Consider the following 19775-nt stretch of genomic DNA (forward strand, 5'->3'; position numbering starts at 1 on the left):
ATGTCTTTTTTTTTATTTGTGGGAAGACTTGGGAAAAGATTTCCTGAATTAAAGAAATGTTTTGCTGATTTTACAGTCTTTTTAAATGTTTTATTTATTTTTTACTAAAAACTTTGGGGGGCCAAAAAATGACTCATGGCCCAGTTTAGGCTAGCGGTCCGCCTGCTGCTGACCCCTGCTTTAGATGATGCCTCCCTTTATAGTCAAGTGATTAACCAAAAAGTGACAGTACATTTCAATTCAGTTCACTGGGCTAACTAAATTATCATCAGTAGATAAGCATTATTGAATGTGCTTGTTGGGAGGAGTATTTCTGTCAATAGCTCATTGAGTGCCCAGTTCATCAAGAACAAAGCCCAGGGTTTTCATTCCTCTTATTCATGTGGATGGAATCGACTGCTGGCAGTAGACAGTATGTGCCATGGGCTATTAGCAGTCAAGTTGTCATTGATATTCACTGAGAGAATTGCCATATAGGAACAAACCACTTTGCAGTCACATTCTGTCTATGCCAGATGATATCTAAGAGATAACCATGTCGTCGATAGAGGACGCAACTTGATTGCACTTTGATGTATACTGTATTCTATTCTACTGTATTTTTGTCAATGCCACTCCTACATTGCTCGATCTAATATTTATATATTTCTTAATTCCATTCTTTTACTTTTAGATTTGTGTGTATTGTTGTGAATTGTTAGATATTACTGCACTGTTGGAGCTAGGAACATTTCGCTACACCCGCAAAAACATCTCCTAAATATGTGCATGTGACCAATACAATTTTATTTGATGTTTAGCCTACTCCATATGTTATAAGGCGTACATAGCAGTGCTATTAAATTAATTGCCTTGTTTTGCAAATCAAATGCATAGCAATTTAAACACCATATCCAAACAACATTTCTATGCGCAAATCTCCCCAAGAAATATTGGCATAGCCTAATGTAGTTATGTGATTTGTATGTGGTTTCCACAGCGCTCTGTAGCTGTGTCGACAGTTCAGATCTAGGACTAGTTTGCCCCTCTAATATAAACCTAAACTGACTTCAGATCAGCGCATAGGACAACCTCTAAATAGCACATTCTGAGATGGTTTGATGGAAGTCTGCGTATTCGCGTTGTGTAGCCAACTACTACTGTAGGCTACCAATGTACAGTTCCACGAGGAAGGGGGCTGTAACTGTGCAGCTATTCACCTCGGTCTGAAACCACCACAGTCCACCACCGCTGTCTCACAACCGTCCCGTCCCGCCTGTAGGTTACTGAACTGCGCGTATTCCGTCGGAGTGATATTTTCAAAATGATGGTCATTCAGACCATTAATATTATATATTGTAGCCTATGGGCTTCGTTTTCGACGATTTTAGCTAGAAGGAGCATTGCATGAAATAGGCTCTGGGAGCCGGTCAGGGTGATGCTATGAGGCGAGCACATCGTCGCTCTTTGGTTAGTGTCTGGTGATGAGACACCTCCAAATGTTGTGTGGAGAAGTAGGCTACCCATCGGGTGCGCTCTTGGTGAGAAAACATGAAGTCGTATCGTGAATGATTTCGTTGTCCATTAAAATATAATTTACATTATTTATATTAAAATTCAACAGTTTATATGCTCAGAACCGACTACAGAGTCGCACAATAAGCAAGGTAAAGAAGTCTATCTGACGAGTTTTGCGCTAATATACCGTGGACGGTTACTATGCCAGAATGGGTCTACTACGGTTTTTATTTTTCTATGGACTATTGCACACCCAAGTCAACGGTAAGTCCTGGAACCTTTCATTTGATTTGGTCAGCGCAATTAAGTTTGTAATAAAAACATAGCTTTCCCCTCTTTTTCGTTTTACATATACACATAGTCTAAGTGTGAGTACCCCACCTAAAACATCGAACAACCCCGCGTTTGATTAGAGCACCTGCAGTAGCAACTGTATTTTGCCTGACTTCTTCTGTTTATTCCTCATTTCAAAACGTTGCAAAAAGCAGGCGAAAAAGGGGTGCACACATGTGGTTTCTGTTTGCGCGTTAATGTGTCTCAACATGCAGGGGTTGATCCTTTCAACGTGGCTTTGATGCACCAGACTATTTTATGAGCAATGGATTGTCAATGTGTTTTTTATCGATTGAAATCGTTGACATTTTATTAAATATCATACAAATTAATCATATATTGCAATTCGAAACATATGCTTATTTAGGGGTCCCTGATTCATTTAATTGTTCATGAATACATTTTCCTAATTGATGTAAGTCTATCATTAGGGAGGATTTGAAAGGTTTAATTTTGCCCTTGGCTGATAAATGAAAGCACCATTTATTCGGTTTCCATTTAATGACATTCAGCACTGTATTGTGTCAATTACCCATAGGTGACTGACAATATTTAATAGGCAGCAGCTTTCACTTTCATTGTCATCTTTCTTTTGTTAATAATAAGTTGTCACCCCATTCTTTATATTTAATAGACACCATTGATGTCCTACTACATTTTCACAGTCTTAAAGAAAAAATCCACTTACAAACTATATTTTGGTATTTTTTTCATTCCTCCACAGTTAATCCAGTCCCAAATGTTTTGCATGTCAGCAGTCAAGTTTTTAAGATATTGGATTTTCAAGAAGCACAGTGTCACTTGCCACATCACCATGATGAGTCCTACGTCTTGAAAACTTGACTGCTGACATAGAAAACATTTTGGGACTGGCAACAGCAGACTGAAAAAAATTGCAAAATATCATTTTGAGTGGATTTTCCATTTAAGAATTTAGAGGGACATCAATAGTGTCTAAGAAATGTAAAGAAGGGGAAAAAATGGATGAAGTTGATGGATATGGGCTTTCCAGGGAAATGCCACTGTGTTGTCCCCCACTGGACATGCAGCTGTTTTTGATGACCATGTCCACATTGAAAGCATTGATTTGGTGAGAGAGGGGGCTGGTTCCATCCCTATGGCTGTTGACTACCATATACACAGTGATGCCCCACTCCATTGCTTATATTCTACCACATTTACATTTTAGTCATTTAGCAGACTCTCTTATCCAGAGCGACTTACAGGAGCAAATATGGTTAAGTGCCCTGCTCAAGGGCACATCAACATATTTTTCACCATTTTTTCACCATTTCACTCATGGATTTGAACCAGAAACCTTTCAATTACTTGCCCAACGCTCTTAACCACTCTTACAGGGCTTTCATTCAACTCCTGTACCTGTACAATTGGGTAGCAGGTGTTATACTGTGTGCTAGTATGAGTATTTTATTGTGTTTTAGTAGCAGTATCTCTCTCTGTCTTTCACTCTCTTTCACACACACTCACCCGCCTCTCTCTTCATCGATTTTTTGCTTTATAACTTTGTCAAGTTGGCTTTGAGGTTGTTTTCTGCCTGTGCATGTGTGTTGTTGTTGTGTATGAAAGAGGGTGACATGGAGAGTTTTTGGCAAAAGGCCATTTGACTGTCTGTGGGTGATTAAATGGCAAGGTCTTGGCAGCGCTGTGTTATTGAAAGTAAGCTTGAGATTAAACAGAAACATTATGAGACAATGCCATGTCACAGAGAAAGACACATGATCATCCTCTGCTGTGATGGGAGAGTCCAAGATGGTCAATATCATTAGTCTATATTCAGTCAATTCCTGATAACTGCACATTGGGTGAAGTGCAAACTCTATGTGCACAGTGCAGTTCACCAATCAGCAATTAAAATACATTCATTGTACATGCACTTTAAAAGTATAATTGTTATTCCACTGTAATTTCAAGGGACATCATAATTTGTCAATATTGGTACAGCGTGTTGATATCAGTGGTAGGTGATGGTATTACCATAACTATTCTGACTGACTGGGTTCCCTCAGTACACTTCCCTTTATGAATATTCCAGCCAACAGCTATGTTCAGTAGGAGAGGGATGTCAGCCGAAATGGATGTGACAGTTGATATGGTCAGAGTTAAAGTGCAGAGGGAGATGCTGTTTTCATATGTTTTTGTTTAGCCAGAGTGCAGCTAAATCCCAGTCAAGCGTAGCCATGACATTTCTGCTGTCGCCTGGGCGTACAGTTTTACCTCAGAGAGAGAAAGATAAGGTAGAGAGTAATGAGTTTGGAAAGACCATAGCTGCTCTATGGGGAAACCTTATCTCAGAAAGTTCAGGTTGTCGGGAGACCTTTAAGACTAGTTTATTCAGGGATAAAAACCACTGCTCATATGCAGGGCCATAGTAGAGTAAGCCCTGGGTGGCTGTAATGAGCATTAGTCTGTTTCAGTTTCTGTACTTGCTCTCAGGACTTGGGTGAAACTGAGTGCATGAATTGCGTGGGCAGTTCCATGAACAGGCTCACTGAAGGGACTAATGAAATGAGAAGCTTTTTGGAGGGTGGATATCTTTGGTTACGTATGAATTTATAACTGTGGTTGTAGTTGAATGGATCCAGCCAGTCCCCATTAGGGCCATTAAACACTAGGTGGGGGTGGGTGTGGGTGTGGGGAAGGGAGGGGGAGTCAGAGTAAGTCAGACGGGCAGGGAGTCGGCACACTTGAGTGGGCTGGGTATTGGTAATTATCTGAGAGTGGCGTTTTGGAGTGTGGCATGCCAGTGGCTGGCAGCTTCGCTCAGGTTAGCAACACCTGTTGGATTAGGTAGAGTCTGATGGATTTGAGAAGCTGGAAATAGACTTATTTTGTGTATTGTTAGCAGATTTCCCATCAAGGAGAGCTGTGCAGACTTGAAAGAGCAACAGTTGCAGAAAACTAAACCCATTACTAAAACATATTTCTGTCATGGCTCAGATAGTCTCGTCATCCAACTGAACACTATAGCTCTCTCCCAGGTTACCCTGTTAAGTGCTCACTCCCATCCTTACACAGAAAAACAGAGTAGTGTTTGTCATATCCCATTTGTCTTGGTATGAGTAATGATAGAATCATGTTGTGTTGTGATGCCTCACTGCGTCACCAACACAGACAAGGGGAGAAGAGGAGGGTTGTGGGTACTAGGTAGAGCTGGAGGCAGTGTGGGAGCAAGCACTTGGTAATGACATCAAACACTTGCTGCTTCCTCTCTTTCCCACAGCATGGTTGGGTTGCTTTTCCTCCACTTCCAGCTGACACACAGGAATGTGTTCCTGTTGACTTGTTCACGGTGACATCAAACCCTGGGTGAGGGACAGAGAAACAGACTCCTCATACACATTGAATGCAAAAGTCTGATTCTGTCAAAGAGGAACAGAAGACACACAAACATGTTGATTATGCTTTTCTATATCCCCAATGGGCCTATCTGAAGACACGCTTAGAAATAGAAATCAACATTCAACATTTATTTGCTACACACACTAACAACCAACTCTCTCACCCACTCACCACCCAGCAGCATCTAAGAGGAACACAGCACTTGACGGAATGTGTAAATGAAAAATCTAATTAGCCATAATAACTCTCTGGCTTCTGTCTGTCAGTGTGGATATTGCGGCTCGTTTTTGTGTGGTGCCATGGTGTGTGTGCTGCCTGTCAGGGCCTGGCACTCATTTATAGGCTTTCTCTCAGACTTTCTCCCTGTATATTTTACACATCAATCCGGACTTACCGATATTGTCAGTTGGTATTACTGAACATATCTTATGTTGGCATATGTGTAGCTAATCATTTCTCCAATCTTCTCCTCCCAGGATCTCGTCTGCGTCAGGATGACTCCCCTCCTCGGATCGTGGAGCACCCCTCTGACCTCATCGTGTCCAAGGGGGAGCCGGCCACCCTCAACTGCAAGGCGGAGGGGCGTCCCGCCCCCACGGTGGAGTGGTACAAGGACGGGGAGCGGGTGGAGACAGACCGGGACAACCCCCGTTCCCACCGCATGCTGCTGCCCAGCGGCTCCCTCTTCTTCCTGCGCATCGTCCACGGCCGACGCAGCAAGCCAGACGACGGCAGCTACGTGTGTGTGGCCCGCAATTACCTGGGGGAGGCAGTGAGCAGAAACGCATCATTAGAAGTAGCATGTAAGTCCCACCCACAATTCTTTATGTTATGGATGAGTGCCATGAAATTGGAAAGATAGAGTGCCCCATTGGACGAGCTGTGTTGCCTATATGTGTATGTGTTTTAATGATGCTGTTATTGTAAACTCGATGATATGACCATTAAAATGATAGTAGTAGCACATATTTTGTGGATGGTAATATTGCAGTCATAAATTATAGTTATGAAGAAGTATAATTATAGAGAATAATTGGAGAGAATACTATTGTATTGAATAAAGTGTGTGTGTGTGTGTGTGTGTGTGTGTGTGTGTGTGTGTGTTTGTGTGTGTGTGTGTGTGTGTGTGTGTGTGTGTGTGTGTGTGTGTGTGTGTGTGTGTGTGTGTGTGTGTGTGTGTTTATAGACCTATATAGTGGTCCCTATAGGTCTTAACGGTGTGACAGCAGCTTGATCTATTGATTGCCATTACTGGGGTCCTAAGAGGCTAAATGAAAAATATCATGAAAAATGGATGAAGTCTCTAGATTGTTCTTTGATTTCTGTTTGACGTCGTGCACTCTCTCTGCCCCTCACTGGGAAGTTAATGTGGCCTCTGGGATGGGAGGGCTTGACGTTAAATGAGGTGTTACATTTTTTTTTAAACTTAAATGCAACTGTGTGTGGGTAGAGCAGGACTATAGCTACAAATGAGGTCTGGACCCATATATATACAGTACCAGTCAAGAGTTTGGACACACCTACTCATTCAAGGATTGTTCTTTATTTTGACTATTATCTACATTGTAGAATAATGGTGAAGACATCAAAACTAGGAAATAACTCATATGGAATTATGTAGTAACCCAAGTACCCACCCTTTGCCTTGATGACAGCCTTGCATTCTCTCAACCAGCTTCATGAGGTAGTCACCTGGAATGCTTTTCCAACAGTCTTGAAGGAGTTCCCACATATGCTGAGCAGTTGTTGGCTGTTTTTCCTTCACTCTGCAGTCCAACTCATCCCAAACCATCTCAATTGGGTTGAGGTCAGGTGATTGTGGAGGCCAGGTCATCTGATGCAGCACTACATCACTCTCTTTCTTTGTAAGTTAGCCCTTACACAGCCTGTAGGTTTCTTGGGTCATTGTCCTGTTGAAAAAAAAAACGATAGTTCCACTAAGTGCAAACCAGACAGGATGGCGTATTGCTGCAGAATGCTGTGGTAGCCATGCTGGTAAGTGTGCCTTGAATTCTTAATAAATCACAGACAGTGTCACCAGAACAGCACCCCCACGCTACCACACTTCCTCCTCCATGCTTCACCACACATGCGGAAATAATCCGTTCACCTACTCGACGTCTGACAAAGACACGGCGGTTGGAATAAAAAATCATCAGACCAAAGGACACATTTCCACTGGTCTAATGTCCATTGCTCATGTTTCTTGTCCCAAACAAGTCTCTTCTTCTTTTGGTGTCCTTTAGTAGTTCTTTGCAGCAATTCAACCATGAAGGCTTGATTCATGCAGTCTCCTCTGAACAGTTGATGTTGAGATGTGTCTGTTATTTGAACTCTCTGAGGTGCAATCTGAGGTGCAGTTAATTGCTGATTTCTGAGGATGGTAACTCTAATCAACTTATCTTCTGCAGCAGAGGTAACTCTGGGTCTTCTTTTCCTGTGGCGGTCCTCATGAGAGCCAGTTTCATCATAGCGTTTGATGGTTTTTGCGACTGCACTTGAAGAAACTTTCAAAGTTCTTTAAATGTTTTGAATTGACTGACCTTCATGTCTTCAAGTAATGATGGACTATCATTTCTCTTTGCTTATTTGAGCTGTTCTAGCCATAATATGGACTTAAGGCTAGGGCTGTCTGCTGTATACCCCTACCTTGTCACAATACAACTAATCGCCTCAAACTCATTAAGAAGGAAATAAATTCCACAAATGAAAAAAAAAAAAATGGTGTGTGATTTTTTTTACCCCTTTTTCGTGGTATCCAATTGTTTAGTAGCTACTTTCTTGTCTCATCGCTACAACTCCCGTACGGGCTCGGGAGAGACGAAGGTTGAAGGTCATGCGTCCTCCGATACACAACCCAAACAAGCCGCACTGCTTCTTAACACAGTGCACATCCAACCAGCTGCACCAATGTGTCGGAGGAAACACCGTGCACCTGGCAACCTTTGTTGGCGCGCAGTGCGCCCGGCCCGCCACAGGAGTCGCTGGTGCGCAATGAGACAAGGATATCCCTACCGGCCAAGCCCTCCCTAACCCAGATGACGCTCTGCCAATTGTGCGTTGCCCCACAGACCTCCCAGGCGCGGCCGGTTACAACAGAGCCTGGGCGCGAACCCAGAGTCTCTGGTGGCACAGCTGGCGCTGCAGTACAGCGCCCTTAATCACTGCGCCACCCGGGAGGCCCAACACAAATTAACTTTTAACAAGGCACACCTGTTAATTGAAATGCATTCCAGGTGACTACCTCATGAAGCTGGTTGAGAGAATGCCAAGAGTGTGCAAAACTTTTTTGTTTACTACATGATTCCATTTGTGTTAATTCATAGTTGTGATGTCTTCACGATTATTCTACAATGTAGAACATTGTAAAAAATTAAGAAAGACACTGGAATGAGTAAGTGTGTCCAAACTTTTGACTGGTAATGTATATATATATATTTTTAAGAACTCGTTTGGGGTCTCCACTTACTGTTGAGAGTTAGAATAGTGGAATACACAAGTTGCAATTTCGAAACGTGTTTGTGCATCAGCAGTTTTTCTCTTGTTATATATCACTCATTGACAGTCACTCAAAAAGCCCATGTCAGAGAAAAAAATACATTGGTCAATTTTAGGGTAGTTCGTCACTGGCAGCCTTACCATTATGCAGAAGATGCAATTGCCTCAGGCCTCACATCACCAAGGGGCGTCATGAGCTGGGTTGCGTTTAAATCCACTGCATCCGCATATGTCGTCCTTTCACATCTACGATGGAATTTGGCAGAGCTACAGCGGTGTTTGTCAGACCATGAGACATCTCGAAAATCGGTCTTCTCACGAAAATGTCTTTAGCGTCCGAACGGTTTGGCCTTAACATTAATATGACCCCTCTATGGATAAGATGAGACTCTCACAATGGTGTTCTTTAATTTGCTCTACGACCCCCATCAACTCCCGTAAAAATGGCCCTATGGTTATTGTGAGTAGCCTAATTTATCTTCCTCTAACTCCGCCTTCTACTGAGTTCATACAAACTGTTATATCCTACCATTCTGATAGATTGGAGACTGTTAGAACATGTTGTAACGTTCATCATTTGGTTGTTATTCCATTGGTTACCATGATGCAGATGCCCAGGTGTGGCCCACACTCATTAAATGTGTTGCTTTTAAATGTTAGAGCAATCACTAGTAAAACCTTTCTTGTGAATGACCTCATTAGTGAGGGCAACGTTGATTGCACGTTTCTCACTAAAGCATTGGCTGTCTTCAGACTGTAGTGCCGCTCTTATTGAAGCCTCTTCCCCCAAAATTAAAAAGGCTGCGGGGGACAACCTCTATTTTTACTAATGCTCTCAGCTGTAAGGACATTTCATTTGGCAACTTTGGGTCTTTTGAGCATTATGCTATACTGTTTAAGTCAGCACCTAGTGCTGGCTCTAACCCTGTGTAGGCCACCAAAGCACAGCCCCACTTTCTTTACTGATTTCTCTGAGCTATTGTCTATTGTCCTTGAGAACTATGATAAAATCATCGTGTTGGTCGATTTTAATATTCATTTTGACAAAGAGACGGCCTCCAAGGCCATTGAATTTATGAATCCTTTTAGGTCTATGGACTTTATCCAACATGTTACTGGGTTCACCCATAACCGCGGCCGTACTCTCAACCTGGTTATTACCAAGGGACTTTCTATTGATGTAACCTCTATTGTTGACACTGCTTTATCTGATCACCACTGTGTATTTTTACTACCTTGTTGCTCATATTACAGGGTAATACTGAACGCATTATTAAAAAACATTATCTTACTTCTGAAGTTGCTACAGATTTTACCAACTGAGGAACATTCCCACGGTGCGGTCATTTCTATCTCAGGCTGATACAGAGAGACTTATCCATGCTTTTATTACAAGCAGGCTTGACTACTGTAATGCTCTCCTGTCTGGTCTACCTAAGAAAGCCATTGGTCAACTGCAAAACATACAGAAAGATAATGACCAAGATCAGACGGAGAGCACACATTTCACTGGTTTTGAAGTCTCTGCACTGGCTGCCTGTGAGTTTTAGAATACATTTTAAGACTATTCTATTGTTTTTTAAATCTATCTACGATTGTGCACCCCGATACATATCAGACCTGCTTTTGAGTTTACGTACCCAGTAGGTCCCTCATGTCCTCCAGCGCACTGGCCTTTTAACTATCCCCAAAGCCTAGGACCAAGAGGCACGGAGAGGCAGAGCCTGAGGGGTGCTGAAACTGTGGACATATTTAAACTGTGGACATATTTAAACTGTTGACACATTTAAACTGTGGACATATTTAAACTGTGGACACATTTAAACTGTGGACACATTTAAACTGTGGACATATTTAAACTGTGGACATATTTAAACTGTTGACACATTTAAACTGTGGACATATTTAAACTGTGGACACATTTAAACTGTGGACATATATCGTAAAACACACCTTTTTAGCTGAGCATTTGCTTAGGGTGCTTTTTTGGTCTTTCTGTTTCTTTTTTTATTGTTATTCTTTTGTTTGTTGTGTTCGTTTTGTAGTAAATATTTCTGTTTTTATTTGCATTGTTTTTTTTGTTTTTTTTTCCTGTGAAGCGCATTGCATTCATGTCTGAAATGTGCTATATAGATCATCTGAAGGTAACTTGGTAAGGGGATACCTTCAGAGCTTTCTAATGTATCTCAAAACATGCTTCCTTTTGATAAAATGTTTGACTATGTTTGAATATGTATTCATCTGTTATTCAATGCATGTATATGGGCTAATAGCAGTACGGCCAAATTCAATGTTTATTCAAAATGTTTTTTTATATACATTTTTTATACCTACAGGGGTCCTAAAAGTCATATCCCTTAATTATCCTTGGTAGGACCATCTTAAAACAATTCCATATGTTAGCTCTGTAGTAGTCTCATGTTACCATACCTCCAAAATCACGTCACTGTCAAGCCTCCCTTGGAGGTTTGGAGAATTTTGTATTGCAAAAACGGTTTGAATGGTCAGTTGGCTCCCAATGGCAAGAATTTGATTGGATGTTACATTTAAACAACCCTTCCCCCCACATGCCCGTTGGTGCTATGTGTTCTGTTCGTCACTGTTTTCAAACCAGGAAGGACACATTTTAGAGAGAATTGTTCTGTATGCTAGTTTGCAACATAGCAGAAAATGGAGCAAAACCTGGAGGAATTTAAAATAATGTTTTGTCAGAAGTGTGCTCTACACACAAAATCAACATACATCAACATACTGTATTTTGATGGGGTTTTAATCAGCGATTTCCCAGCCATCCTCACCATAGACTGTAAAAAATAATCATCATGCACTGTTGCACCTAAGACACTAATCTAGTGAGCACTATTGGATCTCTGCACAAGAAAGGCATTTTATTGGTTTGATGTATAGTGAGGCGTCACTGATTTACACCGGGTCTCCACCCCTATTTAGCTATTTTTCTGCCATGAACTTCCCCAGGCTTACCCGTATTAAGGAAGCCTGGTTTTTGACGAGGCCAGCCTCAGGCCCTTAGACTCATGGGCAGGGCTCTCCAACCCTGTTCCTGGAGAGCTCCCCTCCTATAGATTTTCACTCCAAACTCAGTTGTAACTAACCTGCTTATCATCAAGCTAATTATTATTATCAAGCTTATCATCAAGCTAATTATTCGAATCAAGTGCGCTACTTTAGGGTTGGAGTGAGAAGCTCTCCAACCCTGTCCAGGAACAGGGTTGGAGAGCCCTGCTCTAGGGGGATACAATAAGCATTTATTTGCTGCTGATAATCGTTGCAGAGGCAGAGGACATGTATGTGTAGGCCATGTACTGTATCTGATACAGATACATGGGCTACATATAGTTAAACAGAAGCACTGTTTCACTCGCTCTGATACTTTCTCCTGTGAGATAGTTTCAGCCACTTGCGATTGAAGGAACATTGGCGGGTGCACAGTACGCTGTTCGGATGCTGGAATTATTTTGGATAATCGATCGAAGGTAACCTCATTTTTGCTGTGATTTGTTTGACAATCCGATGGAAACATCATGACTGGTTGTGTTCATGGCACATTAAAAGTTCATACATTTTTACAGTTAAATTACATCTTTACTATAAAATCCATTAAAAAAACACTGGCCTCATCCTGTGGCCTCCAAATCGCTCATCTACAGTACATTTGTAGCAATCATGGCCAAATTATCGACTGGGAATGCAGGGCACATGCCCAGGGGCCCTATTTTCCAGGGGGCCCCCAATGATTTTGTTAGTCACTCTCGCTCTGATATTATATTAAAATGGCATAAGTCATGGCACAATTATAATTGCAGGGAATTAGCTGTAAAACTGCACACAAAATAAATCAGTAAATCATGCTTATTTGTTTACCTTTTGTTAATACTTTTTTTCTTTCTTCTAACAGATCCCTCTGTATGTATTAAATTAAAGTTTTTAATCCCGGTGCTGAGTTAATGTAAATTAATGTGTAGCGGCTAATTATAGCTAATAGGCTATGTGTTTGTAGATCGACTGAGGTGAATGAACATACAGCAGCCGATGTCATAATGGCTGGGGTCATTTTAGCTTTTAGTAAATGAGCTTCACATTTTTAGTAAATGAGCTTCAACTTTCTTAAAAGGTATTGGATGGGTGGGTGGGTTGAATATTCACTGGACTATTCACATCTCCAATATGTGCTAAACTGAACTGGTTCCTTGCCACTGCACAAACATTCTGCACACTCATAGCAGACAACTAAGAAACAATGCACAAAATGTGAATGGTCTGTAAATGCAAATGGGCTAAACACATACTGTAGCTACATAAATATCCACATTCATTCACATACTACACTGGTGGTTTGCAGTGTGTTTTTAAGTGTGGGTCTTAAGGGAAAGTATGACCTGATGACATGGTGTACACTTTCCTCCCTGGGGTGAGAGGAGAGGTGGGTGTGGGGGGGGGTCCCACCCTTTTTTCCTGCATTAAATCTGTCATCAGACATCTGCCTTGCTGTCTGTCGGTGCCCTGGGGTCAGTGATGAAGCATTGTTGGTATGGTTGGTATGGTTATGACACATGCTGATCTTTACACTGGTGGATTTGTGTTTGGCGTGAGCCTGCCCATGTGAGACTGAAGGAGCACCCGGGAGGACACCCCTCACACTCAAACCCAACAGCTGCTGGACGAAGACAAAACCTAAAAACTCTGTGTGTGTTTGTGCATCCCATCCCCTCTCTCCCCGCTTTCTCCTTCCTAACTCTTTTCCCCTGTCACATGGGGGATCCTTATAAATATTAATTCGCTCAGTTCTCCGCTTTTATCCGTTATCCCTCCGTACTCTTCTTCTCCTCATCCTGCTATTTCCTCTGCCTGGTTTGTAATCAATACTGCCCTGCTGTCCTGGGAAAGGATTATGGGTGAAGAGCCGCAGGATATCTGAGACACACACATCAGTTCTCCAGCTAGACAGCTGTGAGTGTGAGAGTGTGTGGTGGGAGGGAAGAGTGTGTGAGTAGGAGGGAGATGTGCTGGCTTGTATTGTTTTTGTTTTTCAATGGGATGCCATGGGAGGATGAGATATGAAAACAATTACATGATGCAGATTAAATACATCTCTAAATGGTACATACGCTATATATACACACAAGTATGTGTATAAAATCGAGCAGACAGCCATGCAATCTCTATAGACAAACATTGGCAGTAAAATGGGCTTATTGAAGAACTCAGTGACTTTCAATGTGGCACCGTCATAGGATGCCACCTTTCCAACAAGTCAGTTTGTCAAATGTATGCCCTGCTAGATCTGCCCCGGTCAACTGTATGTGCTGTTATTGTGAAGTGGAAATATCTAGGAGCAACAACAGCTCAGCTGTGAAATAGTAGGCCACACAAGCTCACAGAACGGGACCGCTGAGTGCTGAATCACATAGAGGGTAAAAAATCGTCTGTCCTCGGTTGCAACACTCAATTCCGAGTTCCAAACTGGTGTAAAGCTTTCTGCCATTCTACTCTGGAGCAGTGGAAACGAGTTCTCTGGAGTGACGAATCACTCTTCACCAAATGGCAGTACAATCTGGCAGTACAAATCTGGGTTTGTCGGTTGCCAGGAGAACGCTACCTGCCCAAATGCAGAGTTGCCAATCTATAAAGTTTGGTGGAGGAGAAACAATGGTAAGGGCTGTTTTTCATGGTTTGGGCTAGGCCCCTTAGTTCCAGTGAAGGGAAATCTTAAACGCTACTGCATACAATGACATTCTAGACGATTCTGTGCTTCCAACTTTGTGGCAACAGTTTGGGAAAGGACCTTTCCTGTTTGAGCATGACAATGCCTCCTGCGCACAAAGCGAGGTCCATACATCATTTTTTGGTTGAGATCAGTGTGGAAGAACTTGACTGGCCTGCACAGAGCCCTGACCTCAACCCCATCGAACATCTTTGGGATGAATTGGAACGCCGACTGCGAGCCAGGGATAATTGCCCAACATCAATGCCCAACCTCACTAATACTCTTGTGGCTGAATGGAAGCAAATCCCTGCAGCAATGTTCCAACATCTAGAAAGCCTTCCCAGAAGAGTGGAGGCTGTTATAGCAGCAAATGATGGACCAACTCCATATTAATGCCCATTATTTTTTTATGAGATGTTCGACGAGCAGGTGTCCACATACTTCTGATTATGTAGTGTATTTTAAATCATGCTGAGTTAGTGTGTGGTAAGATGACAGGATAGCTATGGGATTACTGTGTTAGAGACAGCAAAAGCGGAAGACTTCACCTTGGCCTGGCCTTTTCAAAATTCTGTCTCTAGTTCTGATATTGTTTTTGACACCCCCTTTCAAGCCGCTGAACCTTAGCCCTGACCTTAACCCCACCCTCTTTTAAAAATGCAGATACATTAGTCCCATTAGACCTCAATGTTAGCCTACATTCTGGTTAAAATTAATCCACCCAGATACCTTCCTGACTTGCCCATAGTGAGAAAGCTCAAATTGAGATGCTAATCAGTTATCTCGATGACGACTGCCTCCATGTCTTAACACGGGAAATGATAGCAGGTGCTGAGTGGGAATGTTGTCTTTGGGTGTGAAACAGACTAATGAGGAGATGTCTCCCACTCAATGGCTGTCTCTAAGCCATCTTTTTAGGGGCTCTCACGCATAAAATTGTTAGTTAATGTGAATACAGATTACATTTTATTTAGACTTTTTGAATAGTTGACTAAAGTAATTGACTGGGATGCCTAAGAAACAGCTTTAGTAACATTGTGCCTTCGAGGGCAGGTGGATCAGGTCTGAGGAGCACACAGTGTGTTTCTGACACTGTGACGAAGTGTGTTTCTGACGCTGTTACACAGTGCGTGCACAGTGTCGGCAGGCTTCTGCTGTTTTGTCAGCATAGCCAGGGATTATTTTAATAACAATCATCACTTGCTGTCAATGTCAGCAACACCCAGCCAGCCGTCCTCCCACGTCCCAGCCGCCCCACTGACCGCTCCAACACTGCAGCTGAACGCTATTTCAGTTATAGCATTATAGCACCCACAAACACCCCTCTGACCCCCCCGACCCCCCCGACCCCCTGCAGACGGCTTTAATGGGAATGACTGGCTGCTGATGGGGTTAGGAGTAGCTATAATGACTGACAGAATCAAATTAATGATGATGTGTTGCGAGAGGAGGGGTGAGGTGCGGTGGGGGAGCCGGGGGGGAATGCGAGGGTGTTGATTGGTATAAATAATTCACAAACAGACTCCCCCCCACCCACTCACCCTCTCACCTCTCTGTCTGTACACTCCTCTGGCTTTTAGAAGAGTAGCCAGCCAATCAGACAATCGTCAGTCAATAAGTCCTCATCGTCCCAGACAGATAGCCAGCCAGACAGACAAACAGGCGGTTAGGATAAACGCCTGGAGTAGTCAGATGTTTTGGCTTGCACACAATGTACAGTATTGCATATTGTGATGGTGTTTGTGGATTTAGTGGTCAGTGAGGATGTGGTTGATATGGCAGACATTGCGGTGTTTGAAGTCACTGATCATGTAGTGCTGTATTAGATTGTGGTGAGATGGTGCTGAGTTAGTGGTTTGTTCAATAATTATTCAACACATTTCTGGTAAGTGCCATTGTGAGATTATGATTGTGGTTAGACCGTAGTAGAGCTGCTGAGTGGAATGTATGAATTGGTATTTGGCACCCAGTCAGCTCTCATTAATCATAGGTCCCGCTTTCTCACACTGACAGCCTTCCCAGCCCCATGCCATGCCTTCCTGAGTGTCCTGGGAAGGTGTGGGGACAGGGTGGCTTGAGCGTGGAGAAAGGCTGCCGACAGTCAACAGACACCACTCTCATGTACTAATCCTCCTCCACCTCCCAATTGTCAAGCCCGTGTAAAGCCTGTGTTGAGAAACAAGATCATAGGTGAGTGAACTTAGCTGGGCCACCATGCACTTTCTGACAGTTTCAAATGTCAGGGGACCTAGTCATCCATGGCAATGTTGTCATTGTGTGGGCTAGCCACCCACTAAAGAGCTAGGGTATAAAACCAGTGATGGGCGGGTCTTGGCACAGTATACTAGACTAGAAAGAAGTGAGTTTAAGTATCTTAAAACCTCTTGAAGCTAGGGGGCACTATCTTTATGTTTGGAAAAATAACGTTCCCAAAGTAAACGGCCTATTTCTCAGGACCAGATGCTAGAATATGCATATAATTGACACATTAGGATAGAAAACACTCTAAAGTTTCCAAAACTGTCAAAATAGTGTCTGTGAGTATAACAGAACTGATATTGCAGGCGAAACCCTGAGAAAAATCAAACCAGGAAGTGGCTTCTATTTTGAAAACTCCATGTTCCATAGCCTCCCATTGCTCCATTTAAAGGGATATCAACCTGATTCATTTTCCTATCGCTTCCTCAAGGTGTCAACAGTCTTCAGACATAGTTTCAGGCTTATTTTGAAGAATGAGCGTGAACGACCACATTGCGTAAGTGGATAGGGGCTCTCAGAGTGAGTTGTGCACAAAAGAGAAAGGCGGCCATTGTTACTCCCGGTCCTAGTGAACAGCCAACTGTCCCGGTTGATATATTATCGAATAGATATTTGAAAAACACCCTGAGGATTGATTATAAAAAACGTCTGACATGTTTCTGTGGACATAATTTGGATATAATTTGGAATTTTTCTCTGAATTGTCGTGACCACTCTTTCCGGTGGATTCCTGGGCATAACGCACCAAACTAACGGAGGTATTTGGATATAAAAATATCTTTATGGAACAAAAGGAACATTTGTGGTCTAATTGGGAGTCTCGTGAGTGAAAACATCCGAAGCTCATCAAAGGTAAACGATTCATTTGATTGCTTTTCTGATTTTCGTGACCAAGTTACCTGATGCTAAGTGTACTTGTTGTTTTGTTGAGCGATCGATAAACTTACACAAACGCTTGTATTGCTTTCGCTGTAAAGCATAATTTCAAAATCTGAGACGACAGGTTGATTAACAAAAGGCTAAACTGTGTTTTGCAATATTGCATTTGTGATTTCATGAATATGAATATTTTCTAGTAATATTATTTGACTGTGGCGCTATGCTATTCAGCGTTGCTGATGACAATTATCCCGTATCAAGTATGGGTGGTTCAGAGAGGTTTTAAGATATGAGGTGTATAGTGTATCTTCTTTTCATTATGGTGTACTATATCTTTGACATGAGAAGCAACATCTCCAGCACAGTACAAAATAAAAGATAGTGATGCGTAAAAGTAAGTTTACTTACCATCAAGCTCCTGAGAGAGGAAGAGGTGTGTGAGTAGGAGATGGTGGAACTCTAAAAATATATCCTTTTTTAGATACACTGAAAATGTAAATGCAACATGTAAAGTGATGGTCCCATGTTTCATGATCTGAAATAAAAGATCCCTGAAGTGTTTCATAAGCACAAAAAGCTTATTCCTCTCAAATGTTTTGCACACATTTGTTTACATCTCTGTTAGTGAGCATTAATCCTTTGCCACCTGACGGGTGTGGCCTATCAAGAAGCTGATTAACCCTCCCGATGCCCGCGCCCCTGCTGAAAATTTATTAGCATCATACAAAAATACCCATAAAAATCTGTCAGTTTAAGGTAGAGATATCTGGAGAAAGGTGTCAGACCAGGAGACAACCTGAAAATCGGTCTTCTCACATGTAGCATCTGAACAGTTTGGCCTACAAAGTAGTATGACCCCTCTATGGAAAGATGGGACTCTCACGAACAGGATGGTGTTCTACGTTTTCCTACGACCCACACATGGGACTCGTCTGAAGATGGGACTCGTCTGAAGATGGGACTCGTCTGAAGTCGGTACTGCCAACTTCTGTTGGTAGCGTCTGAACAGTTTTTGCTACACACTTATATGACCCCTCTGTGTAAAGGTGAGACTCTCACTAACATGTACATGTACATGTTTTGCTCTAGGGCGCCCACAGGCCTCACAAGACTCATCTGAATGTCCCCCATTAACAGTCAGAAAAATACAGTACCAGTCAAAAGTTTGGATACACCTACTCATTCAAGGGTTTTTCTTTATTTTGATTATTTTCTACATTGTAGAATAATGGTGAAGACATAAAAACTAATAGTAACCCAAAAAATGTTAAACAAATTAAAATATATTTTATATTTGAGATTCTTCAAAGTAGCCACCCTTTCAAAGTTGCACACTCTTTGCACATTCACCTGGAATGCTTTTCCAACAGTCTTGAAGGAGTTCCCACATATGCTGAGCACTTGTTGGCTGCTTTTCCTTCACTTTGCAGTCCAACTCATCCCAACCATCTCAATTGGGTTGGTCGGGTGAGTCATCTGATGCAACACTCCATCACTCTCCTTCATGGTCAAATAGCTCCTACACAGCCTGGAGGTGTGTTGGGTAATTGTCCTGTTGAAAAACAAATTATAGTCCCACTAAGCGCAAACAAGATGGGATGGCGTATCGCTGCAGAATGCTGTGGTAGCCATGCTGTTAAGTGGGCATTGAACTCTAAATAAATTACGGGATGCGTCACCACTAAAACACCCTCACACCATGACACCTCCTCCATGCTTCACAGTGGGAACCACACATGCGGAGATAGTCTGTTCACCTAGTCTCACAAAGACACGGCAGTTGGAACCAAAAATCTCACATTTGGACTCATCCAACCAAAGGATATATTTACACCGGTCTAATGTCAATTGCTCGTGTTTCTTGGTCCAAGCAAGTCTCTTCTTCTCATTGGTGTCCTTTAGTAGTGGTTTCTTTGCAGCAATTCGACCATGAATGCCTGATTCACCCAGTCTCCTCTGAACAGTTAATGTTGTGTCTGTTACGTGAACTATGTGAAGCATTTATATGGACTGCAATTTCTGATGCTGGTAACTCTAATGATCTTGTCCTCAGCAGCAGAGGTAACTCTGGGTATTCCTTTCCTGTGGTGGTCGTCATGAGAGCCAGTTTCATCATAGCGCTTGATGGTTTTTGAAACTGCACGAAGAAACTTTTAAAGTTCTTGAAATTTTAAGGATTGACTGACCTTTTGTGTCTTCAAGTAATTTTTATTTTATTTTATTT

General features: G+C 42.3%; 1 protein-coding gene across 1 annotated transcript in view; it reads left to right on the forward strand.

Annotated features, from left to right (window-relative positions):
• Positions 1 to 1617: 1617 nt before the first annotated feature.
• The window catches only part of LOC139422916 (roundabout homolog 2-like), a 149515-nt gene continuing 131357 nt past the window's right edge, over positions 1618 to 19775 (forward strand). Inside the window, exons 1-2 of the mRNA XM_071174386.1 lie at positions 1618 to 1761; positions 5667 to 5993. Of these exons, the coding sequence (XP_071030487.1) occupies positions 1707 to 1761; positions 5667 to 5993 (382 nt within the window). The 5' untranslated portion in view covers positions 1618 to 1706. The remainder of the gene's footprint in view (positions 1762 to 5666; positions 5994 to 19775) is intronic.

Source organism: Oncorhynchus clarkii, chromosome 12, assembly GCF_045791955.1.
Source record: "Oncorhynchus clarkii lewisi isolate Uvic-CL-2024 chromosome 12, UVic_Ocla_1.0, whole genome shotgun sequence".
NCBI classification, from domain to species: domain Eukaryota; kingdom Metazoa; phylum Chordata; class Actinopteri; order Salmoniformes; family Salmonidae; genus Oncorhynchus; species Oncorhynchus clarkii.